The 26276-nt window shown below is 38.5% G+C and overlaps 1 protein-coding gene across 3 annotated transcripts in view; it reads left to right on the top strand.

Annotated features, from left to right (window-relative positions):
• Window positions 1-26276, top strand: part of FRY (FRY microtubule binding protein) — a 505671-nt gene that overhangs the window by 442010 nt on the left and 37385 nt on the right. For all 3 annotated transcript variants that reach the window (XM_087814426.1, XM_016213841.2, XM_016213842.2), the window contains 7 exons: window positions 1748-1948; window positions 2485-2646; window positions 5370-5536; window positions 6711-6900; window positions 11200-11349; window positions 12432-12530; window positions 14588-14671. In XM_087814426.1, coding sequence (XP_087670552.1) covers window positions 1748-1948; window positions 2485-2646; window positions 5370-5536; window positions 6711-6900; window positions 11200-11349; window positions 12432-12530; window positions 14588-14671 — 1053 coding nt within the window. The remainder of the gene's footprint in view (window positions 1-1747; window positions 1949-2484; window positions 2647-5369; window positions 5537-6710; window positions 6901-11199; window positions 11350-12431; window positions 12531-14587; window positions 14672-26276) is intronic.

The following is a 26276-nucleotide window of genomic DNA, read 5'->3' as shown; positions in this document are numbered from 1 at the left end:
ATAAACCCATGCCTACAGGGTCAATTAACATATGACAAAGGCTGCAAGAATATACAGTGGGATAAAGACAGAATATTCAATGAATGGTTTTGGGAAAATTAGACAGATACATGCAAAAAAAAATGAAACTAGACCACATTATCATACCATATGCAAGAATAAACTCAAAATGGATTAAAGACTTAAATATAAGACTCAAAACTATAAAACTCCTAGAAGAAAACATAGGCAGTAACTCTGACATTTCTCTTAGTAATATTTTTTATGATATATCTTCTTGGACAAGGAAAACCACAATGAGATATCATCTCACTCCTGTCAGAATGGATGTCATCAATAAATCAACAAATAGCATGTGTTGGTGAGAATGTGGACAAAAGGGAACCTTTGTACACTGTTCTTGGGATAGCAAATTGGTGCAGCCACTATGGAAAACAATATGAAGTTTCCTCAAAAAATTAAAAATAGAACTACCTTATGATCGAGCACTTCCACTTCTGGGTATATATCTGAAGAAATCCAAAACACTAATTTGAACAGATATATGTACCCCTTTGTTCATTTCAGCATAATTTACAATAACCAAGAAAATGGAAGCAACCCAAGTTCCCATCAATAGACAAGTAGATAAAGATGTGGTACATATATACAATGTAGTATTACTCAGCCATGAAATCTTAAAATTTGTGACAACATGGATGGACCTCGGGGGTATTATGCTAAGTGAAACAAAGAAAAACAAATACCTATATATGATTTCACTTACATGTGGAATCTAAAAAACAAAACAAGTGAACAAACATAAAAGAAACAGACTCATAGATACAAGAACAAACTGATGGTTGCCAGATGGGAGGCAGGTTGGAGGGCCAGGTGAAAAGATGGAAGGATTAAGAAATTCAAATTGGCAGTTACAAAATAGTCATCATAGGGATATGAAGTACAGCATAGGGAATATAGTCAATAATATTGTAATAACTATGTATGATGTCACGTGGGTACTGGAAATATCAAGAGGATCACTTAGTAAAGTATATGATTGTCTAACCACTATGCTGTACAACCAAAACTAATACAAAATAATATTGAATATCAACTGAAATTGGGGGGAAAATGTAAAGATACAGGTTAATAATAATGCTTGGTACCAAGTAAGTCATTTCAGTCCAGGAAAACAAATATTTTCTGTGTTGGGACAATTTTTTTAAATGATCCAGAAGCAAAAGTTAAGCCCTGCTGCTGTGACCTCTGCATCGTGCATGACTACACGGCTTTCCCAGCTGCTCTCCCATCTTCTTAACTGCATTTTATCTGTAAAAATGCTGGAATGTTTGCCTAATGCTCTTCTCCTGATTACCCAGAGTATGTGGAATATGCTAAAAGCATAGCTCCTACTTTTGCTCCTTCTGAGAACAGCACTAAACAAGGGTTGGGGGCACATGTCTTTTGAAGTTATTTTACTATTAATGGTCTCTGTATTACAGATTTTTGGAAACACAAATCACTTATAGAGCTTAGCCCAGTCAAGTTTTTAAAAATATAATATTACCTACCACACCACACAAAAGTATGTGATCATATCTACCTATGATTTAATATGCATGAAGGTGAAGTCAGTATGCTTTTACGACTTTTCTCATCATATCACCAAATGTTTGGTACCAAAGGACAGGAGGACTTGAGAGTTCATAATGCAAATATTATTTCTAAGCCATGACTAATTGAATGTGTGATGGTGTGATTTCAGGGTGAGAGTATGGACAACTTTAACTGGGGAGTGCGCAGGCGATCTCTGGACAGTCTGGACAAGTGTGACATGCAGCTTCTGGAGGAACACCAGCTTTCAGGAAGTTCTCCCAGCCTAAATAAAATGAACCATGAGGACTCTGATGAATCGTCTGAGGAAGAGGACCTTACAACCAGCCAGATCCTGGAGCACTCGGACCTCGTAAGTAGAAGCTCTCCCACTGTAGGAACTGGGAGACTTGGTTTTGGAACTAAAATAGTAGCACAGTTTCCAGTTGCAGCTAAAGAAACTTCCAGAGCTGCTAAACTAAAATGAGAACCATCAAGTGGCCTCTTTCTCTGTAGGTTGCACACAGAAGCAAATGCTGGGGTATTTGTTATACTATTAACAATATCTGGATGCCATCAAATCTGTTAGGCCCTAGATTTTCCCCAAATAACTTTCATTATGCCGAAACCTTTTTTAAAAATTCCTTAAACATCTGAAGTTTTAGGAACTATGACAGACATTTTGATGTTATCTGGAAATGTGGGTATTTGTGTGAGTGCTGTGCCAGCACACCAGGTCACCAGCTCCCATTTTTAAGTTCTAATAACAGTGAACTAATGTACATTAAACAAGACCTATCAACCAACAACTAGCTTGCTCATACAATGGTTTGTACTCTTATGGAAAGAAGAATTGGAGCTTTTACTGAAACATCACACCATATTTTATTTCCTTTGCTTTGTTAACAGATTATGAATCTCTCCCCTTCTGAGGAGGCCAACCCCGTGGAATCGCTCACTTCGGCCTGTGACATGACCCCTGCTGACCCTCATTCCTTTAGCACTAGAATGGCTAGCTTTGACTCTTCCTTGCCTGATATGAATAATCTTCAGATTTCTGAGGGTTCTAAGGTGAAGAGATTTTGGCAATTATGATTGTAGTTTTCTTAAAGAAAAAGTCTTCCAATTTTCTGAGAGTTCTTAGGGGGTTTTGAATAGAGGGACTACCTTTATCTTTTTCTTTCTTCCTTTTTTGATATAATTGAATCTGTGCACCTAAACCTGTTTTGAAGTTGTTTTGCCCTCATAACTTGAGCCACCACCTTCTTGTTGGTTGAAAGAGATTTGATATGAGGTCTTTTAGAAATGAAACAGGCTGCATTTTCCATACATCATGAACACAGCCAATTAATTAATTGCAGAACAAACTGATATATGTCTGAGATCACTGTGACTTGGGAAACTGCTGTTCTTTGTCATGACTTTTACCAAAAAAAATATGCTGTTGAAGTGTGGGTGTATGCATGTATTGGAGGAAATTTTTTCCTATGTAGGAACCAGTTATACAATTTGTACATTGATTCAATCCTCGCCTTTTGGCAAACGATCAGAATTTTCAGTATTATGAGCAAAACAGATTCATACAAAACAGTCCTAGCCAGGCTCTCTGAGGAGACAAGTAAGTAATGGATACCATTTTCTTATTTAAAGGGTCAGCTTAAAAGAAACACTTAACAATATATATTTCATTTAAAGCTTATTTTATCAAAATTTCCAGAAAAGATCCTCTCCATAAAACTGTTCACCCCTACATTGTGTTCATATATAGGGTGTCCCCCGAAAATGTATACACACACTTGGAATAATTATAAAGGCGATGTTTATTAAAATACATTTCCTTTTCAAAATTGAGCTATCACCCTTTTAAAGTGTGTATACATTTTTGTGGGACACCCTGCATGTGGCTATAAGATTAGAATTTTGTTTTCTTATATTAGACATACCAAAATAACCTATGCCTGTTAAGATGTCTTCATCCTGAGATTGGTTATGATAATAGAAGTTTGAAAAAGAAAATAAAATAGGAAAAAATTTATAAAAGTATATTCTTTCTGATAACTTCTACTGGGAAAAAAGTAAAAATGGGGGGAAAACATAATATTCTGTATTCTTTTATAGTACACTAAAAAGAGATTTGAGATCTAGGAAAATCTTACATACCTTAAACCAAGGGCAACCAACCAAATTGCATCACCTAAAAATATTGAAGCTTAAAGAAAAATTATTTCTAAGATTGCCCCATTGCAAAGGGACTATGACTAAGGATTTTTAGAGTTAGTAGAGTCCTTTTTTAGCCAGAAAGGGGCCAGAAAGGAAATTTATCTGGGATTAAAACCCCAGAATCCTAAGATTAAGAAATTAAATTTCATGGAAAGGACATCACAAAATAAGTGTGAAGTTATTAGCACTTAATATTTCTCATTCTTGGAATTTTCTCAATTTTTCTATTTTGAATGCTGAATTATATAGATTGCTCATAGAAAACACTGTCTAAGTAATAATATTTTTATGAATTCAGAAATCATCTAATTCTATCAAGGAAAGACTGAGTTTAATTTCTGAAAAGCTATCTCTGTTTAACATAAACTGGGCTTCTGCAATGTTTTATATATTTGTGATGTTATAAAGATAAAATAAAGATATTTTTATAAGAACTCAACTGTCCCCTAATAGATTAAGTTTATATACACTAATAACCCAAACCAGTCACCCCTGGCCATTCTTGTTTGCACCCCTGCAGTTTTAAAAAGCAGCAAGAAATAGATATGGATAAGCCTCCAAAACCCAGTATTTATGAGCAATTCTTTCACAGACACATCTTTAAACACCCTTTCATTTCTCTATTAATCCTCAATTAAAAATACTAAATGGGTGGCAAGATGTCAACTGTAATAATGCTCTAATTCATATACATTTCTATTTTTCCCTGATTTTGTGTTTGTTTTAAGAAAATGACTCACTGAAACATGTACATGTAATTTCCTCTTCTGGTCTGTAACCCCGTTGTCTTCCTTCCTCTCATGAAGAACAATCAGTTCTCCAGCTGACTCCCCCAGCCCAGCTTCAAGCCCAGCTTCTTTTTCCATTTTACTTGTTATGACTTCTGCCTGCCCTGCGGCCCTTTCATTTCGCTGCTCATTCTACATTGTATAGTAACGGGAAAGCAGCCCCTCATATCTGTTATCTTCAAGGGATATTCCCACGAAGACAGCACGTACGTCAGTGGATCTCAGAGGGTTTTTAGTGTGGAAAGGCCTGTCGGTGTGGCAGCTCAATGACCACTATGGAGCACTCATGCACACTGGACACATTTCTTGAGCATCTACTGTACTCTGACTGAGGGTTCTAAATTCTAGTTTCCATAGGTGAGGAGTTCTGTGTTGGAGAGTTATATCTGGATAGGCTGGGGTTTGCTCAATGGAAGGCGTTCTGAATCCAGTGGTGGTGTTTCTAACCACAGCTCCTGCAGTGATGACATACTAGGAAAGGCTGTTTCCTCATCAAATGTGGAGGTCAGACCAGGGGGCACTGTGGTCTTTCCAAGGTTAGCCTCTGTACTCCATAATCATGGTAACCTCCTGAGAGCCGCTTTGGGAACTATTCTGAAGAAGAATGAAAAGTAGGGAGAGAACAGCACTTCAGGTAATTTCTGAAACTGATGACATTGTAACTCGAAACCAAATGCCCCCCAACTTCTGTCACTGTCAGGATTTCAGTTTCTTTTTCTTCAGTTGAGCAAACTTTCCTATATATTCTTATATATTGGAGGGGTCTTTTCTCTCCTCGTTTTCCAGGCTGATGCTGTCCAGGAGGCGGAGGAGACCACCATACACGAAGATGATCTTTCTACTTCCATCAATGAACTCCCTGCAACTTTCGAGTGCAGTGATAGCTTTAGTCTGGATATGACTGAAGCAGAAGAAAAAAGCAACCAAGCCCTGGACCAGTTCACTCTGGCAAGGTAGAGAATTCCTTAGCAGAAATGAGTGGTGCCATTGTGGATGGCCCATGGGGGTGTACACAATCTGACTCAGTTGAACGTCACAATCACATTGCTGGTTCCTCCTAACAGAGGAATCCAAACTGACACATAACCTGAAGGGCTCCTAACAGGTTATAATCATCCATCCCCAGTGTAGGATCAACATGGAATGAAAAAGGTTCTCATGTAGGAACTTATAAAGCCACAGAGTAACACAGAAAGCCAAAGAGGGGCCTGGGGGCATGGTCTTTGAAAATAAGCAAGATTGGCAAGCCTTGGAAATTAGGAGGTCTTTCCATTTTGAGTTGAAAGACCAGAACAAGAGGCTCTTTATAAACTAAATAACTACTCTTTAAGGAGCAGATGGCTTCCAACCTCGTGGCTAATATTTCTGAGATGAGTGAGATATAGTCGGAAATACAAATAGGAAAAAATTTAAAGAGGAATAGAGATACAAACACTAATGCAGCATGTAGAATAAATCACAAATAATAATGCTGCAGACTTACTTCAGGAGAAGAAAATCAGAACTCTAAAATTACTCCTCTGAACACTGAAAATCAGAACTAAGTAAAAGCTTCTGATATGGCTAGACGAAGGCCCCTGGTACAGTGGCTGGTATCCACTCACCGAAGAGCCTATGGTAGTGCCCAGAGGAGGACCTGCCTTTTAACTTCTGTTCATAATCTCTCCTTTTCTTCTTCCCCTCTGCATTCCTCTTTCGTTTTCTCCCTCTACTTTGCTTCTGGGCATTTATGCATAAGCCCTCATTAAGGAAAAGTTAAAAGATACAAAATTTTTCTTCTAATTTTTCACCATGAAAAATGCCAAGGACTGAAAGGATCAGAGTACAGAAAGAAATGTTACTGTGTCTGGGGAGTGGCCCCCTAGATAGTCGCTGAAGGCTAAAAGAGGTACCAAATCTGTAGAAAGGAATCAGAATTGGAAGAATCACAGAAACTCTAGGGATGAAAATTCTATTTTCTGGAATCAAAAAGAATCTTGGGAGACCTTGAATGAAAGCCAGATTCCCAGAACACACCTCAAATGGAGGAGTGGGCAGAGTGAGCCCCCTCGTGAGGCTAACTCAGGAGTAGCACTTAGACCCCCTGTAAGGAAGGGCATTACTTGACACAGTCATCATTTCTTCCAGCTTTGGAGAAGGTGACAGGAGAGTCTCTCCCCCGCCCTCACCCTTCTTCTCGGCCATCCTTGCTGCATTTCAGCCTGCAGCCTGTGACGATGCTGAGGAAGCCTGGCGCAGCCACATCAACCAGCTCATGTGCGACTCCGATGGCTCCTGTGCTGTGTACACGTTTCACGTGTTCTCCTCCTTGTTTAAGGTACAGTGCTTACCTCAAGTCAAAACACTTGGGCTCTCTGAGGAGCCAGCTAGCTTCTCATTTAAGAAGGGATTGTGGTTTAGTTCTGGGTTTATACTATTTTCTCCTCCAAACATCTCTCTCCTCTGACTTCATCCTTTCTTCTGTTCAACCTTAATCTACTCAACCTTCTCACACTGGTATTCTGAAGACGTTGCCCTCAAATGACAGGCTGCCATGATGTACTGCACACTTCTGACATTCTGGCCTTTATTGGTGCCATGAATCCCAGGCCACCATTCCATGAGGACCATTAGGCAAAATCTTCCTCCAAGCCTCTCCCTCTTCTCTGCTTTCCTAAGACCTCTCCTGCAGCTTTTCTCTTCATTACCGGTTTTCCTTTGTCTTTTACCCTCCCTTTGAATTCCTTAAACATGCCAGCCGAAGCTATGAACACTTGCTTGCTTCCCTTAGCTGATTCTAAACAGGTGGAAGGTCTTCTGTGTCTCCTGCATGAACCACAGCCCATCCAGTCCGTACAGTGCCCTTGTGCAAATTGGAACCAATGTTCCTCCCCCGCAAAGGTTGTAGTAACAGGTGTGGCCAGTAGGGGGAAGGCTGGATTTCAGCCCCTCACCCAGGCACCTGGGGATATTGGACACACACAGCGCTGTGTAGGCATGTGGGCACCTTCATATTCAACTTGTTAGGTTCAAGCACACTGACCCTAATGACTCAACTACAGAAATGGCAGGAACTCAACTTCCGGTTGGTGCTTAAAAGTTTATTTGTATGCCTGCCTGTCTCTGGTCTTGCAAATTCTTGTTCATTTTTCTCTGTGTCTTGCTCTGAATGCTTACTCTCCAGATTTCATCAAATGCTGGAAGAGGTGGGAGGCAACCAAAGAAGAGAAAAAGTGCCTTGTTAGAAAAAAACTCAGAGGTCTTCACGCATCATTGGAGTTAACTAGCCCTGTGTGCTGTGTTTGAAGCAAATATTCACTTAGCCATGAAGATGGGGTTATAGGTGAAAATTTACTGACATGGAAACATGGTTACCATATAGTTTAAGAGAAAACTAGTTTTAAAAATATATGTAGAATACTGCTCCTCTTTTTAATGCCTAGAAAATAGTGAAGATTATACACTAGCATTTCATTGTAGTTTATTCAGGGCAATGAGATTATGGGTGTCTTTTATTTTCTTCTTTTTCCTTTATTTCAAGTTCCTGTTATCCTATAATGAAAATGCTTTTCTTACATTATTTTCAGAAAAGCATTTTTCTAAACTTTACTTTTAATAAAGCATAAAAGAGAACTGCCACTGATAATAGAAGGGAAAAATGGAAAAGAACTGTGCAGTTCCAACTTTGAATGGACATGAATAATGGATGGATAAGTGGACAAACATGTTAGAACACAACTAAACATTTGCAGATGTTGAGTTGAGTATATCAAAGACAGGAACTATGACTTGGTTGGACTGAGGGATGAGCTCTCTAACCACATTCAGGAAGAGTCATGGCAGAAAAGAAAGGCCAGAAAATAAGAAATTATAGAAAAAGTGCAAAGTGAATAAACTGGGATCATCAGCCTTAATTTCAAATTCAGGAAGTTGTCATTTAGTTACTATAAAAGTAAACTCTTTCAGCCTGGAGGCCCTTCTTATGACCCATTTTTGGAGAATTTTATATCATGGTTACTCATTGAGTGTTATTTGTGATGCTCTCAAGGTTTTCAATTTACTTTTAGTGGAACCTATAAGAAGTTTAAGTGGACAAACTAAGATTGTGTCTGAGATTAACTGGGGACTAGAGGAGCTGTCAGGCTTAAGACAGAAAACAACTGGCTGCTAAAAGATAAAAATTCCAAAAACACTCTAACATTAAACCAGGTTAAAATTTAAAAACTAGCAGAAAGCCACCATTTGAGGTCAATTTCATTGTTAAGGATTCAGGAGCAAAGTAATTTCTTATTTAGATTGTACTAAAGTCTATCTTTAAATATTGGTTAATATGCATCTAATTTTGGCTGTTGTGATTTTTTCTTATTACAGTTACTAGACTATTCATGCTCAATTTCATAGTCCTGAGCAATACTTTTCCCTTTGCTTAGAGAGGTCATATCCTCTTGTACCTGGACTGTCCTCTCAATTACATGCAAATCCTTGGTTGGGTGTCACTTCAGTGAGTGAAGCCTCCTTTACTTTTGTCCCTTCTCCCGTCCCCTGAGCAAGTAACGATATCTTTCTTTGACTACCTAGCAGTTGGCACCCTCGCTAACACACAATAGGTACTCAGTAAATGTAGGAAGAATGAACAAAAATTTATTTTAATGGAAATCTTAAACATACAGCTTCTGATTTAATGTCAATAGATCAACAGGTTGCCACATGAGCTGGGAGGTGGGACTGGACCCCAGCATGCATATTGGGTTTGGATTTTTTTTTCATCATTGTATTAGATCAATCTCTATGGACTTTATCTGCAATAATAATACAAATGTGTGCCTCCTGTTTTGGTTTTAATATTTCATTTAGTCCTAAGAAGTTTCTTAATTACTATCAAATACCATGTGATTGAGGGCAATGACAGTAGCAAAATAGATATTAATAAAATATGCTAGAATTGAAATACATTTCTGACATGTAGTCTATTAAACTCTTGTCATGTCCTCACCGTATCTGTTTACTATTTTCCAACATTTTCCTATAAATCTGAACACCACGTTTCCCTGTATTTTGGTGGATTTTGGAGGGAGCAGAAAGTGACTGCAAAAATAATTTGGTTTTAAAAGCAAGGAAATGGTTTCTAATGATCCAGTATGGACATCTTTCCAAGTGCCTTGGTCAGTGTATTTCTTCCCAGCTGCTCCTGTGTTAGAATATTGTCATTGCATCACACAGTGCCACCAAATTATAGGATGTGTTCATATGTAAGTTAGGAGGACAAAACTGAATTTATGTCCCTTAAATAGCACCTGCCTTTCTATGTGGCTCTAAAATTCCCTGGCAGATCTAGCTTCTCAGTACAATAAATAATAAAGCCAGATTTCACTTTATCCATAGGTAAAATGGGAAGAACCCCAAACTCTTTGGGGGACCTGAGTCACACTCCCAGCTTTGCCACTTGACTAGCTGTCGTGATGCTCGACATGACACCTCCCCTTCCTTTCTGCTTTAACATTTTGTCGGGGTTTTTTTTGTTGTTGTTTTTTTGGTTTGGTTTGGTTTTTTTGCACAGAAAACTAACGTAACAAAATAAAGACAGATGTATGTTATGCATTATACCAAGATTCCCAGATATAAAAAATAATATGCAACATGGTTGGCAGTTGCCTAGCATAACTTATAAAGAACCTGCTGTTGCTTTGGGAACATGCGAATTTACCCATAACAGGGCAGAACAGCTTTACCATGGATGCGATTCTACAACTCAAAAGGTATGACATCTCTTTGGGAAAAGTCAGTGCCTAGGACTGGAATTATTTTTTAGTTAAGTATTGTGTTCTTTTGGTTAAAGGTGCTGTGTGTTAGGTGTTTGGAAGATAAAAATGTTCTCATCTGGGCACTGACACAGGCACAGTGAATCATACTCTTCCTAATTATAGTTTTTCCTCAGGCAATACAGGAGGAACCGTAAGTTTTAGGAAGTATTACACATTTATGGAAGGAATGTGAATTCTGGAGTCAGGCTCACCCTTACTCTATCACTTACTAGTTGCATAAGCTTAAGCCTAGTGACTTTACTTTTCTTAACCTCAGTTTCATTACCATGTTGTGAGGACTAATGAATTCATGTAGACAGTGCTATAGGATAGAGTCAGACACTTAAGGAGACATTCTTCCAGAAGAGATATTATTCTAGGTCCCAGGTAGCATTTACTCTTTCATTCTCCAGAAGCTCAAATGCACTATTTCAGCTTTGTCTCGGGGAGCTGCAACCTTCGGAAAAAGAAAGGAGTTCCATCTTGTAACCTTTTTTGTCTCACCCACATTGTTGTAACCTGAGTAACTCCTCAATGATCTGACAGACAAGGCAGGAGGGCCCAGCTGGTGATCAACACTGGCCATCAGCACAGAAAGTTTCACTTATTGGGATGATTCTATGAGTATCTGCATGTTGGGAAGTGACATTTTAGGAAGAATCCCTGTCCACACTGCATGATTATTTACTTCACACATTTACATTCACTTTATTCCCATTTCTTCCTGGCCACACACACTGAGGACCTGGGCTCATTTGAAATTTTTATCAAGATTTTTTTTTTAATTCTAGTCCATAAGTTAAAACTTTACAAATGATAACTATTTTGCCTTTCAGAATATTCAGAAAAGGTTCTGCTTCCTGACCTGTGATGCAGCCAGTTACCTTGGAGACAACCTCCGGGGGATCGGGTCCAAGTTTGTCAGCTCCTCCCAGATGCTCACCTCCTGCTCTGAGTGCCCCACCCTTTTTGTGGATGCTGAGACCGTGAGTGTCCCAGCCCTGCTCTGGTGGCCAACGGCCTGCCCAGATTCTGGTGTGATGACAGGGAGGTTGTTTATGTTGTGGTTTGAGTGACACTTTCATGTTTGTGAGCAGCACTGGGTTGCAATGTGACTCCCAAAGGCTGGAGTGGGCACAGTAATAAAGGTGCAGTGCCTGCCCAGGCTAGGGCAGATCTTTCAGACAGTCGGGAAAAAGCTCCACCCCCTCCAATGTCTCTGGCAAGCCCTCCAGAGCTGACCTATCCCGTCCCCATGATGGTAGATTGCCAGCCAGATGGGTCTCCAGAGGCAACATGTCATCATTTTCCCCACCCTCAATCCTCAGTAAGACACTGACTGCCCTCTGGATGGATTAGTCCAGCCCAAGCTACAAGCAATGAGTTTAAAGGGCAGTTAAAAGAGTCCCTGGCTGACTGCTGAGTGGGGACTTTATGAACATAATTCTAATCCTGCAAGACTGGTGAGCTCTTTGAGGGCAGGGGGCATGTTATCTTCCTGTACATCCCCCGTGCATATCACAGAACCATCTCGCATGCTGGGTAATTACTGGGGTTTAGAACCAATGAGGATATGTGTTGATTTTGAAAGTCTCTGAGGAGTCAGTCTTTCTAAGAACTTGATTGGCGGTTGGCTGTCTTGCAGCAAAACACACAATCTGAGAAATCATTCTATCTTAATGACTCAAAGTATAGATTAAACACAAAATCCATTTGAAAGCCTATTTGGAGTTCTGTCTTCACTACTTGGAGTATTACTAGATGAAGGTACTAGTATTCATGCATAAAATGGACAGCATATCTTAATGTGGGCTGCTGTAGAATACTTGCTAAGATTTGTCTGTCTACACTGATATGGTAAAAATGGGTATTTTCATAGGACATTTGGATTAGCCAGCTAGTATTCAATTGCAATTGCAGCAAAATTACAAATTGCACAGCTTAATAAAAATGGCTGCCCTTCCCCCCATTTACATCACTTCTAAGTATACCTCTCTTTTCTGTGTAGCCACGCTTTGTCCAGGTATCTCTCTAGTTTTTTTAATACAGATTATTTTCCTGTCTTTAGCTCCTTTCTTGTGGACTTCTGGACAAGCTCAAGTTCAGTGTTTTAGAACTGCAAGAATATCTGGACACCTACAATAACAGAAAAGAGGCCACCCTCTCAGTAAGCATTGTTCCTGTGTGTCTGCATTCCATTAAAGCCAAATGAACTAGCCATGGTGAGCTCTTGGGAGGGGTTGGAAATAACCTAAGAGAGGTGCTTTGGGGAGAAGAATGACTTCATCTATTCCTCTGCTAGGGATTAAAATTCTAATTCAGTGGTGGTAGAACTGTCAATATTGTGGATTATATAAAATTATATCTACACAGGGGAGTTTTCAGTTTTCATTTTAGCCCCAGGATTTCCCTACCAAGTAATTGAGGTAAGTAGGTATCTGCTTAAGATGTCACTTTATCTATGTCGTAACTTTTCTCTGAGGTTTTAAATTGTTAATCCCTTCCTTCCAGTGTTAGTCTCACCCAACACTAGTTGAGATGGATCTCATTGCTCTCCTCCTCTTCACCACTCTTGGGACACTGCTTTTCTTGGTCTCTGCTCCTGTTCTTCACTCTTTTCTTCTAGACTGTAAATTTAGAGCCAGAGTGTAAAATGATAAAGATAGAAGTAATCCAAAAACCATCCATGCAAACCTCTTGATTTCTGACAAATAATTGTGTAATATCTGTGAAGCGCTTCCTATAATATGCCAGGCACAAGCATGAATTTCAAAGTCAGATGGACTTGCCTTCCAATCTCTGCTCAGCTACATGAGGTTTAGTGACCTTGGATAAGTTACTGACCTCCTCTCACCTCAGATTTATCATCTATAAGACAGTGACAATAATTAATGCACAGAATTTTATAAGAATATAATAGTTTTAAACAGTCACAGAAGCTACAATTTCCTGAATTCTCTCTATGTCCAGCAACCTAAAAGTTAAATCTCTTAAATCATTTAATGCTCATAACTACCCTGGGAGTTTCTATCATTATCCTCACTAGCTAGGAGGGAGAAGAATAGTATTATGAAAACAACACAATATTGCCTTTTAATATAAATAATATGCCTGGCCTGGCGTGGCTCAGCGGCTGAGTGTCGACCTAGGATCCAGGCGATCGGGGTTTGATTCCAGGTCAGGGCACATGCCCAGGTTGCGGGCTCGCAGCCGATCAATGACTCTCTCATCATTGATGTTTCTATCTCTCTCTCCCTCTCCTTTCCTCTCTCTGAAATCAATAAAGATATATTTAAAAAATAAATAAATAAATAAATATATACACACACACACACACACACACACATATATATATATACATATATATATATGTATATATATAATATATGGAGCAACTGTCAAGCACAGTGCCTCATACATAGAAGACATTCATTGTAAAGTTATTGGGTTTGTTTGTTGATATTGTTATTGATGTTCTTGCGACCTGTCCAAGGGCAAGAGTTCTGACATTCTACTATAACAGTTCCAGTTGTCATCTTTTTCTGTGGCTTTCTACCTGTTATTGTTTTCCAGTTTCTCAGTCATCAGTTAATAAATTAATCCTTTCATTCTGGTCAGTGAAAAGGCCAGTCTTTTGATGTCAGGTATGTATTTCAGTTCTTAGGTGCTTTTTGTTTTCTGCCCAAAGGTTCATTTCCACATCTATTAGTTACTATCGGATACTTAAGACTGGCAGACTCTCTAAATAGCTGAGCCATTATTATTATAATAGTCTTTCTTACATAGAAGCACCCTCAGAAGCACCCTCAATATGACAGAGAGGTAGATGTGGCATGAGTTAGGTTGCATTGTCTAGAATCGCCCAACCTGTGAGGAAGTGTTGGGCCTATCACCCAATTTCAATCATATGAAAGTTTTCTAACCCTATATGAATTTGTTTTAATTTATACATAAATTAGGAATGGTCTAGTGAAATTCTTCAGGGTGATGTATCACAGTGTTGAAATTGTATTTTTAAATGAACATCACTGAACCCACTTAAATAAATATTTTAATTTCAAATAGTCTATCTTTAACCAAAAAGAATTATTTTCAAAAAGTCATTACAGCAAATTATTTTACGGTGATTAGAAGCTTAATCAACTTTTCCTGACAATCAATGATAACACATTCTCAGGACATCACTTAATTTACCTATATGTCTGTGTCTTCTTCTGAGAACAGTGGCTTGCAAATTGTAAGGCGACATTTGCTGGAGGATCAAGAGATGGAGTAATTACCTGTCAACCAGGGGATTCAGAAGAAAAGGTAATACAAACCTTTGAGAATTTATCTTTTCTGTACTCTGACATTGTGTGTTGATTTTGATCCATCCAAGAATCATGAGATTTGAGGAAGAGATGGAATGACTCATCCATACATTTATATGAAGCCAATCAAGTAAAACAGAATTCAGGCTAAGCATGACCATGTATGTGTTGGTGGAATTGGGGGGCAGGGGGGCTTTTTTTGGAAATATAGAGGTATAAAAATAATCTTTCTGCTGGACATTGTCTAACTGTACTAATCATTTCCTAATAATTCTGTTTTTTATTCAGAGTATGAAACTAGCTTCATTAATATGTCACTAAATCCCCTGGTTCCTTCAATGAAGAGTCTTTATTGACATTTCAGCACTGTATTTTCTTATTTTTTTAATTTAATACAGTTGATATACAATAATACATTATTTTCAGGCATACAACATAGTGATTAGACATTTATATAACTATGAAGTGATTCCCCACAATAGGCTTAGTATCCACCTGCCACCATACATAGATATTACAATATTATCAACTATATTTCCTATGCTGTACTTTATATCCCCAATATAAACTTCTACTGCCAATTTCTACTTCTTACTCCTCTCACCCTTTTCACCTAGCGTCCAACGCCCATCCCATCTAATAACCATCAATTCATTCTCTGCATCAGTTTGGTTTGTTTGTTTAGTTTTTTTAGATTCCACACATAGATTAAACCATATGGTATTTGTCTTTCTCTGACTTATTTCACTTAGCATACTACCCTCTTCATCTATTCATGTTGTCGCAAATGGCAAGATTTCACTTTTTATGGCTGAGAAATATTCCATTGTATGTGTGTACCTCAACTTTTTTATCCAATTGCCTATTGATAAACACTTAGGTTGCTTCGATAGCTCGGCTATTGTAAATAATGCCACAATGAATATAGGGGTGCTCATGTCTTTACAAGTTAGTGTTTTTTATTTCTTCAAATACCCAGAAGTGGGATTGCTGGGTCATATGGCAGTTCTATTTTGATATTTTGAGGAACCTCCATACTGTTTTCCATAATACCTGCACCACTTTACAATCCCACCAACAATGCATGAGGGTTCCCTTTTTTCCACATCCTCACCAACATTTGTTGTTTGTTGATTTATTGATGATAGCCATTCTGACAGGCATGAGGTTATATCTAATTGTGGTTTTAATTTGCATTTCACTGCTGATTAGACATCTTTTCACACATCTTTGCTATCTGAATGTCCTCTTTGGAGAAATGTCTATTCAGTTCCTCTGCCCATTTTCTAATTATGAGTTCCTTATATATTTTGGATACTAAGCCCTTTCAGATGTGTCATTGATGAACATCTTCATCCATTCAGTAACCTACTTTTTGTTTTGTTGATGGTTTCCTTCACTGTACAAAATCTCTTTGATATCGGCCCATTTATTCATTTTTCTTTTTGTTTCATTGCCTCAGAAGACATGTCAAAAAATATTACTAAGATCAGTGTCAAAGAGTTTACTGCCTGTTTTCCTCACATAGTTTTAGGGTTTGGATCCTTATATTTAAGTCCTTAATCCACTTTGAGTTTATTCTTGGATATGGTCTACTTTCATTCTTTTGCATGTGTGTCTCCAGTTTTTCCAACATCATTTATTGAAGAGACTATCTTTGACCCACTGAATATTCCTGCCGCCTTTGGCATAGTTTCATTAACCATATAGGCATGGATTTATTTCTGGGCTCTCAGTTCTGTTCCATTGATCCATGTATCTGTTTTTATGCCAGTAACATGCTGTTTTTATTACTGTAGCCTTATGGTATAGTTTAATACCAGGTAGCATGATACCTCTAACTTTGTTCTTCTCAGGATTGCTTAGCTATTCAGGGTCCTCTGTACGTCCATATAAATTTTAGGATTCTTTGTTTTAGTTCTGTGAAAAATGCCATTGATATTTTGATAAGGATTGCATTGAGTCTATAGACTGCTCTCAGCAGTATGGACATTTCAATGACATTAATTCTTCCTATCCATGAGCACAGTATGTTTCCATTTATTTGTATATTTTTCAATTTCTTTCTTCATTGTCTTATAATTTTCTGAGGACAGGTCTTTCACCTCCTTGGTTAAATTTATTCATAGGTATTTTATTTCTTTGATGCAATTTTAAATGAGGTGGTTTTCTTAATTTCTCTTTCTGATATTTCACTATTGTTATACACAAATGCAACTGATTTCTGAATATTAATTGTGTTTTCTGCTACGTTACTGAATTAATTTATTAGTTATAATAGGTTTTTGGTAGAATCTTTAGCGATCTCTATATATAGTATCATGATATCTGCAAATAACAGTTTTACTTCTTATTTTCCAATTTGGAAGCCTTTTCTTTCTTTTTCTAATCTGACGGCTGTGGCTAGAACTTTTAATACTATGTTCAGTTAAAGTGGACTTCCTTGTTTTGTTCGTGATCTTAGAGATAAAGCTTCCAGGTTTTTGAGTATGAAGTTAGCTGCGGGTTTGTCATATATGCTCTTTATTGCATTGAGGTATGTTCCCTCTATCCCCACTTTGCTGAGAGTTTTTATCAGAAATGGGTGCTGGACTTTGTCAAATGCTTTTTCAGCATCTATTTATATGATTATGTGGTTTTTATCCTTCATTTTGTTTATGTTGTGTATCATGTTAATTAATTTGCAAATATTGAAACAACGTCGCATCCCGGAAATAAATCCCACTTGAACATGGTGTATGATCTTTTTAATGTATTGCTGTATTTGGTTTGCTAATATTTTGTTGAGGATTTTTGTATCTATGCTCATCGTGGATGCTGGCCTTTAATTTTCTTTTTGTATAATGTCTTTGTCTGAGTTTGGTATCTGGGTAATGCTGGTCTCAAAAAATGTGACTGGGAGCTTTCCATCTTCTTCAACTTTTTTAAATAGTTTAAGAAAGATAGGTATTAATTTATCTTTGAATGTTTGATAAAGTTCACCTGCACAGTCACCTGGTCCAGGGCTTTTGTTCGTGGTGAGTGTTTTGATTACCAATTCAATTTCATTACCAGTTATCGATTTGTTCATATTTTCTGTTTCTTCCTGATTCAGCCTTGGACGATTGTACATTTCTGGGAATTTATGCACTTCTTCTAGGTTGTCCAGTTTGTTAGCATATAATTTTTAATAGTATTCCTTTATAGTCCTTTCTATCTGTGATGTCAGTTGTCACTTCTCCTCTTTCATTTCTGCCTTTATTTACAGTAAAACCTCAACATAACAGACTAATTTGGGTGAGGGGATGTCCATTAAAGTGGATAGTCTGTTATATAATAAAGTAGGTTTTCCAAATGCATAGTCAAAAATTTGACAAATTAGTTTACCTGTTTTTACTTATGTAGACACATTTGTGTAATTAAAATTAACTATGTATGAAAAGTTTAATTTCACAGAAAAGTTTTCCATATGCATTACAGTAATTTTAAATTTATACTGAATTAGTCTAGTAAATGCGTGCATTCAGCAGTCACCAAGAGTCAACAAAGGCACACAGCTGGGGCATGGCTTAGCACAAGTTGGAACATCAGCTGGCAGGAGTTAGAACTGCTGCAGAAAATCATGCCATGTGACAAGAGAACCAATTACCACTCGATGCTGTGTGATCATGTGGTAATCATTCACCAAACACTGTTTATGCGCAGTGACCCTTGGATTTAAATATGTAGACTGTAGTTGTAGATATATAGTATTTATTTATATTGGTGAAACGACTACTCTGTTTTTTCCAACATATGGCCTATTCACTAAATTTTGTTAAAGATAACAGTGAATTAATAACAAAAAAAAATAACCTGTTAGTTTTAAGCAAATTTTGGTTAAAATCATTTTAAAATTAACAGGGTATTGATTTTCGGTTATGACACATGGACTGGAAATTTTGTCTATTAAATCCAAAGCCCATTATATCAAGGTCCACAAAATCAAGGGTTTACTGTATTGGGGCTCTTTCTCTTTTTTCTTGATGAGACTGGCTAAAAGTTTATCAATTTTATCTTTTCAAAGAACCAACTATTAATTTCTTGATCTTTTTATTTTTTTTTTCTTACTCTATTTCATTGCATTACATTCTAATCTTAATTATTTCCTTACTTCTACTTACTTTGGTTTGTTCTTTTTCTAGTTCCGGTAGGTGTAAGGTTACATTGTTTGAGATTTTTTTCTTGTTCCTTGAGGTAGGCCTTTATTACTATGAATTTCCCTCTTAGGATTGCTTTTGCTATGTCCCATAGATTTGGGGTCATTGGATTTAATTTTCATATGTCTTATGGAATCTCATTGTTATGCCATTCATTTCTTCATAGCATGTTATTTAGCCTCCATGTGTCTGTGTGCTTTTCAGTTTTCATCTTGTAATTGATTTCTAGTTTCATACCATTGTGATAGAAAAGGATACTTGATATGATGCCAATCTTCTTAAATTTATTGAGACTGTTTTGTGGCCTAACATGAAATCTATCCATCCATGTGTACTTGAAAAGAATATATACTCTGCTGCTTTGGGGTGAAATGTTCTAAAAATATGTAGTACATCTGGACTAATGAGTTATTTAAGGCCACTGTTTTCTTGATGGTTTTTCTGTCAGGAAGATCTATCCAGTGATGTCAATAGGGTGTTAAAGTCTGCTGTAATGACTGTATTATTGCCAATCTCTTCTTTTATGTCCATCAATATTTTATTTATGTATTTAGGTGCTCCTACATTGGATACATAGATGTTTACAAGGGTTATATCCTCTTGTTGGATTTGATAACTTTATTATTATGAAATGCCCTTCTTTGTCTATTGTTACAGCCCTTGTTTTAAAGTTTATTTTGTCTGATATAAGTATTGCTATCTCTGCTTTTCTTCATTTCTATTTGCATGAAATGTCTTTTTCCATCCCTTTACTTTCATTCTGTGTGTCTTTCCATCTAAAGTGGATCTCTTGTAGGCAACATATGTATGGGTCTTGCTTTTTTATCCATTCAGCCACTTTTTGTCTTTTGATTGGAGAATTTAGTCCATTTATGTTTAAAGTAATTATTAATAAGGAGAGATTAAAGATGGTGGCAGAATGAGTAGAAGCTACACTGACATTCTATTGGGACCAAACTGGAATTACAACTAAAATATAGAAAAACCATGCTGAATAATCAACTGCACCTAAAGATGAGCTGAAGCGCACCCTCATAACCAAGGAGGAAAAGTGGAGACTGCATAGAAATTGGGAGGAAGTACGGAAGTACAAGAGGGCTGGCCGTAGCTGAAGGTCTGGAGGGATAGCTCAGCTGTGGGGGGTTCCCACTGAGGACTCTAGGGCCTAAACCCCAGGCTGGGCTTCCCAGCCAAGAGCACCAGAACTGAGAAAGGGGCCCACATAACATCTGGCTGTGAAAAGCAGCTGGGTTACTATCTGCCAGGAAGAGACAGCTGGACATGCAGGCACCCTGTTAAAGAGCCAACACACAAAGTTTCCTGTGCAGCCACTCACCTTGGGCTCCAGCAGAGGGAGGACAGAGTGGATTGGAGCTATGTGAGGAGAATCTAGGATTGTGGGCTCTGGAGATAGAGATCAGAGGGCACCCCTCTGGATTCCTGTGCCTAGTCATTCCCCCATACTGCAGAGGACATCTTTCACAGAAGATACTTACCTTCCAAGCAGCTTTTGCCTGAGGGGGAAGCAACTGCCCCACCCTGCTGGAAAACCTCTCGGCCTACCCTGTGGAGTTTCTACAACCTGAGGCTCATTAAGACAATCAGATTAATCAGCCTGCAGACAGAGGAAGACTTCAGAGTGCTTTGAGTCTTTGCCTGACCTGCTTTGGGATTCAGGCCTTGGAAAAGCAGACCTTGCTGTGCATCTTCATCCTGTCCAAATGCACCCAGCCCCAACAGAGGTGACTTCAAGCTGTGGGTTGTTGATAGCTCCAAACAGGGTACTCAAGACCAGTCTCAAACAGCGTCTGACATTGGCCTGCACCAGAGACCTTCCAAAAAGACTGAGAGTCCCAGAAGGCCTACCTAATACATAGAAACAAACTCAAATAGGCAGCCAAAATGGGGAGACAAAACAACAAGCCCCAAATGAAAGAACAAGAGAAGTCTCCAGAAAAAGAGCTAAATGAAATGGAGATAAGCAATCTATCAGATACAGAGATCAGAATACTGATTGTAAGGATGTTCAACAGCATGAAAAAAGATATGGAAACTATGAAGGAAATTAAGAATGACATAGCAGAAATAAAGAATACATTGGAAGGAATAAACAGCTGATTAGAGGAAGCTGAGGATGGGATCAGTGATTTAGAAGACAGGGTAGAGAAAAACAATCAGAGATCCAAAAAGAGAAAACAATTAAAAAACAGGAGGACAGTCTAAGGGAGCTGTGGGACAACATGAAATGTAACAATATTTGCATCATAGGAGAGCCAGAAGAGGCTGAAAGTAAGCAAGGATTAGATAGTCTGTTTGAAGAAATAATGGCAGAAAACTTCCCTGCCTGGTCAAGGAAAAGGTCACACAAGTTCAGGAGGCACAGAGAGTCCCAAGCAAGAAGAATCCAAAGAGGACCATGCCCAGACACATTATAATTAAATTGCCAAAATTAAGACAAAGAGAATATTAAAGGCAGCAAGAGAAAAGCAATCTGTTACCCTCAAAGGAGTTCCCATAAGGCCATCAGCTGATTTCCCATCAGAAACTCTACAAGCCAGAAGGGAATGTCATGAAGTATTCAAGATAATGCAAAACAAGGATCTGAAACCAAGCATACTCTATTCAGCAAGGCTATCTTTCAAAATAGATGGTGAAATAAAGAGCTTCACAGACCAAAAAAAAAAGGGGGGGGGAGGGACTAAAGGAGTTTATCACCACCAAACCAGCAATGCAGGAAATGTTAAAGGGTCTACTGTAATTAGAAGTACAAATAGAAGCATTGCAAGAAATGTTAAAGGGACTGCTATGCTAATAAGAAGAAAAAGAGAAACATAGACATAAAGAATTAAAATGGCAATAAATAAGGGCCTATCAATAATAACCTTAAGGACTTTAAGAGAGAGGTCAACAGCAATACAGTCATAGTCGTGGACTTTAACACCCCACTGACTTCACTGGATAGGTCTTCCAGGCAAACAGTCAACACAGGAACAGTGACTCTAAATGGCACAATAGATCAGATGGATTTAATTGATATTAACAGAACATTTCACCCTAAAGCTGCAGAACATACATTCCTCTCAGGTGCACGAGTCATGCTCAAAGACACACCACATGTTAGGACACAAAACCAGTCTACAAATTCAAGAAGACTGAAATCACATCAAGCATCTCAGATCACAATGGCATGAAATTAGAAATCAACTACAGTAAAAACACTCAAAAACATTCAAACACATGGAGGCTAAATAACATGTTATTAAATGATGAATGGGTTACCAATAAGATGAAGAAAGAAATCAAAAACTTCCTGGAAACAAATGAAAATGAACACATAACCCAAAATCTATGGGACACACCAAAAGTAGTCCTAAGAGGGAAGTTCATAGAACTGCAGGCCTACCTCAAAAAGCAAGAAAAATTTTTAGTAAACTATCTAACTCTACAACTTAAAGAATTAGAAAGCTCTCCTGTGAAGCCGTCAGGATCAGGGCTTTGTTAGCTGGGAGTTCTTTATTATTCTTTGATTTCATCAGTTGTTATTAGCCTATTCAGATTTTCTGATTCTTCTTTATTCAGTTTTACATGATCTCACTCATATGTGGAATCTAATAAACAAAATAGGCTGAGGAACAAAATAGATCCAAAGACACAGAAGCATGGAACAGACTGATGAATCTCAGTGGGAAGGTGGGGGTGGGGGAGTGGGTGGGGAGAGATTAATTAAAGAAATTATATGCATATATGCATAACCCATGTACACAGACAATAGTGTGGTGAAGACTTAGGGGTAAGGGGGGCAGGTGAGGGGTAGAGGGGATCAGTCAGGGGGAAAAGGGGGAATAGCTGTAATATTTTTACCAATAAAGACAAATTTTAAAAAATAGAGTAATTATTGATGCTGATGTAGTTATTGCCATTTTATTCATTGTTTTCTGATTGTTTTGTAGTTCTCTATTCCTTTCTTATTCTCTTGCTCACTTCTCTTGTATGTTGATGACTTTCTGTAGTGTTATGTTTGGATCCCTTTACTTTTATATCTTGTATATCTCTTACGGGTTTTTGTTTGGTTACCATGTGCTTCATATATAGCAAGCTATTTTATAGCAGTCTATTTTAAGTTGATGGTAGCTTAAATGTGGGCACATTCTAAAATCACTGCAAATTTTACACTCTCCATGTTTGTTTTTGTCATTTTACTTTTTTTGTTGTATGTTTGTGTGTATTCCTTATTGTTGCAATTACAAATGCTCTTCCTAGTTTTCTTTTAACCTTTGTTAGCAGCTTTATAGTTGATTGATCCACTGCTTTTACTAAGTGTTTGCCTTTGTCAGTACGAATTTTTTTCCCCATATTTTCTTATTTATATTTTTTGTCTTTTCTTTTATACTTAAAAGGTCCCTTTAACATTTTTTGTATTACCAGTTTAGTGGTCCTAAACTCCTTTAGCTTTTTCTTGTCTTGGAAGCTCTTTATCACTCCTTCAATTTTAAATCATAGCCTTGCTGGGTGAATTAATCTTCATTGTAGGTCTTTGCTTTTCATCACTTTGAATATATCATGCCAGTCCCTTCTAGCCTGCAAATTTTCTGTTGAGAAATCAGCTGACAGTCTTACGGGAGCTCCCTTTTAGGTAACTGTCATTCTCTTGCTGCTTTTAATATTTTCTCTTTGTCTTTAACCTTTGTCATTTTAATTATGATGTGTCTTGGTGTGGCCCTCTTTGGGTTCACCTTGTTTAGGACTCTGCTTCCTGGACTTATATGTCTATTTCCTTCAGTAGATTAGGGACACTTTCAGTAATTATTTCTTCAAATAGGATTCAATCCCTTGCTCTTTATTTTCTCCTTATAGTACCCCTATGATGCAAATGTTGGCACACTTGATATTCTCCCAGGGGTCCCTTAAAATATTTTCTCTTTTTTTCTTTTTTCTTTTTGTTGTTCTGAATTGGTGTTTTTCACTACCTTGTCTTCCAGATCCTTGATTTGATTGTCTGCTTCATTCTACTCTACTGCTGATTCCCTCCAATGTATCTTCATTTCAGTTATAGTATTCATTTCTGACTGGTTCTTTATGTTTTCTATTGATATGGAACCCAGGTTCAGCTGTCTGCTGCTCAAAAGCCAATACTCAAGAGACAGGGGTTGATGGAAAGAAAAATCAGTTTATTCAGGAGCCAGCAGCCTGAGAAGATGGGAAACTCTCATCAAAAAGACCATCTTAACATCTCAGTGCAGACAGGGGTTTTTATGAGCGAGGAAGAAGAAGGCAGAACAAAGGAAACTGGAAGGGCTGTGGGCCCTCATTGATGGTGCTATATGCTCTGCTCTTATAATTATCTTGGAGCCAGTCAAGTGATGGTCTGGTTTTCGTCAGGTGAATGTGAAGAAATCTTCTCGAGTCTGCTTCCTTTAAAGTTAGCTTCTAGAATCCTTTAAGCAAATAGGCTGTTTGTCTGTAGCTACACATGAATTTACAAGTTGTCATTATAGAAATAATATTTTTTAAATGGTGGGGTGGGTTATACTATCTCATTTTTTATGTTTTCTATCTCTTTGTTGAAGTTCTTACTGTGTTCATCTATTCATCCCCTGTGTTCATTGAGCATACTTACAACCAGTTTTTTCCAGCGCTATATCTTGCAGATTACTTGTCTCCATTTCATTTAGTTCTTTTCTGGAATTTTATCCTGTTCTTTCATTTTGACAAGTTTCTTTGTCTCCTCATTTTGGCTGACTCCCTGTGTTTGTTCTTATGATTCAGGTAGAGCTGCTACATCTTATGTAGTTCTTCATGGAGGGCCCAGTGGCACAGTCTCCCTGGTCGCCTGAGCTTGGTGCTACAGTGGTGTAGGTTATGTATGCCTTCCTATTGTACTTAAGCCTGATTGCAGTTGGCATATCAGTAGGTGTGATTGACCCTAAGTCTGACTGGCTATGAGGGCTTGCCATGACTAACAGACAAACTGTTGTATCGGGGCTAACTCCACAGAGCAGGAGTCACTGTAGTGGGGCTTTGGTGCCAGTTGAGTCTGCCCTTCAGGTGCGTTGTTTGTGGAGCTGGTCGGGTGGTGCTCTGGTGTGTGCTGAAGCCAGCCACAAGGTGTTTTGGGTTTGGAGCCTACTGGGAGGGTCTCTTGTGTAGGCCAACATCAGCCACCGCTTGTGCCTGTCTTGAGCTACCTGGTAGGAGCTACAAAGTGATCTGCAGTTGGTTGCCACTTGTGCTGGGCTTGGGACCCTTTGGTCAGCACCACAGTGTGTGCTAAGGCCAGCTGAAACTCTATGAAGTCTTGTGGTCATATAATTGAACCTACATTCAAGCCAAAGCTGGCTGCCACTTATCCCAGGCTTGAGGCCACCTGATGGGAGTTACAAAGCAAGTTATGACCAGTCACCACTTGTGCCTGGCTTAGGACCACTTAGTACAGAGCATTCCAAGGCTTCTTGCTGCTTGTTTTCGATTTGTGGACCTTTGAAAGAGTTGGGTCAAGTTCACAGTGCGAGCCAAAGCAGACTGCTTGGATGAGAAAACACCTGGAAGAGCTTTGTGCCAAGTGCACAGGTTGGGTGGGACAGGAGAATGGTGTTAGCCAAATTAATGGAGATCTTAGATTTGACAGCTTCCTATGCTGGCCAGCTGGGTGGGGAGAGAATTCAACAAAGAAGCAATGGTGTCTGCGAGCACTTCTGTCCCCAGGGACAGCTGCCTCAACCCCTCCCCTTATAGCCATCCCCCCGAAGTTAGTCAATTTAGTTCCTTCTTGTAGGTCCCTGACATTTTTTGAGCTGCTACCCCTTTGCTGGAGCTCAGAATAAGTGCGTTTGTGAGTGAATCTGTATGTGTGGGCCCCTCAAGGGGAGCATCTCTGTCTTCAGGCAGCCATCCATCTCACTCAGACACAATCCCTGCTGATTTTCACATCCAGAAGTTTTGGATTATCCTCTTCCCAGCACTGGAGTCCTGGGCTGAGAGGCCTCATGTGGGACTGGGTCCTCTCTCCCCCCAGGTGGGATCTCCTCAGCTGAGATATCCCTCCCGATCTTAACCACCACACTTGGATATAGGACCTGACATTGCACTCATCCCACCAGTCTCAATATGGATTCTTCTTTATATCCTCTTATAGAAATTCTGTTCAACTAGTCTGCAGGTGGTTCTCAGCCATAGTTGTTCTATAATTTAGTTGTAATTCTGGTATGGTCATGGGAGGAAGTGGACACAAGTGTTTACCTACATCCACCATCTTGAGCAGAAGTCCTTAGTCCCTCTCTTTTCTATTTAGAGTTTATTCATTCATTTGTATGTGGCAACTCTGTCAGCATTATAATAAAGGCTTGAGAATACAAAAGTGAAAGAAAAACATTTTTCAAGCACTGTACATACATAATCTCATTTGATCTTTTACAACAGCTCTTTGAA

Source organism: Miniopterus natalensis, chromosome 2 (assembly GCF_054644295.1).
Source record: "Miniopterus natalensis isolate mMinNat1 chromosome 2, mMinNat1.hap1, whole genome shotgun sequence".
Taxonomy (NCBI): Eukaryota; Metazoa; Chordata; class Mammalia; order Chiroptera; family Miniopteridae; genus Miniopterus; species Miniopterus natalensis.
This window is presented reverse-complemented; position numbering and strand designations above follow the sequence as displayed.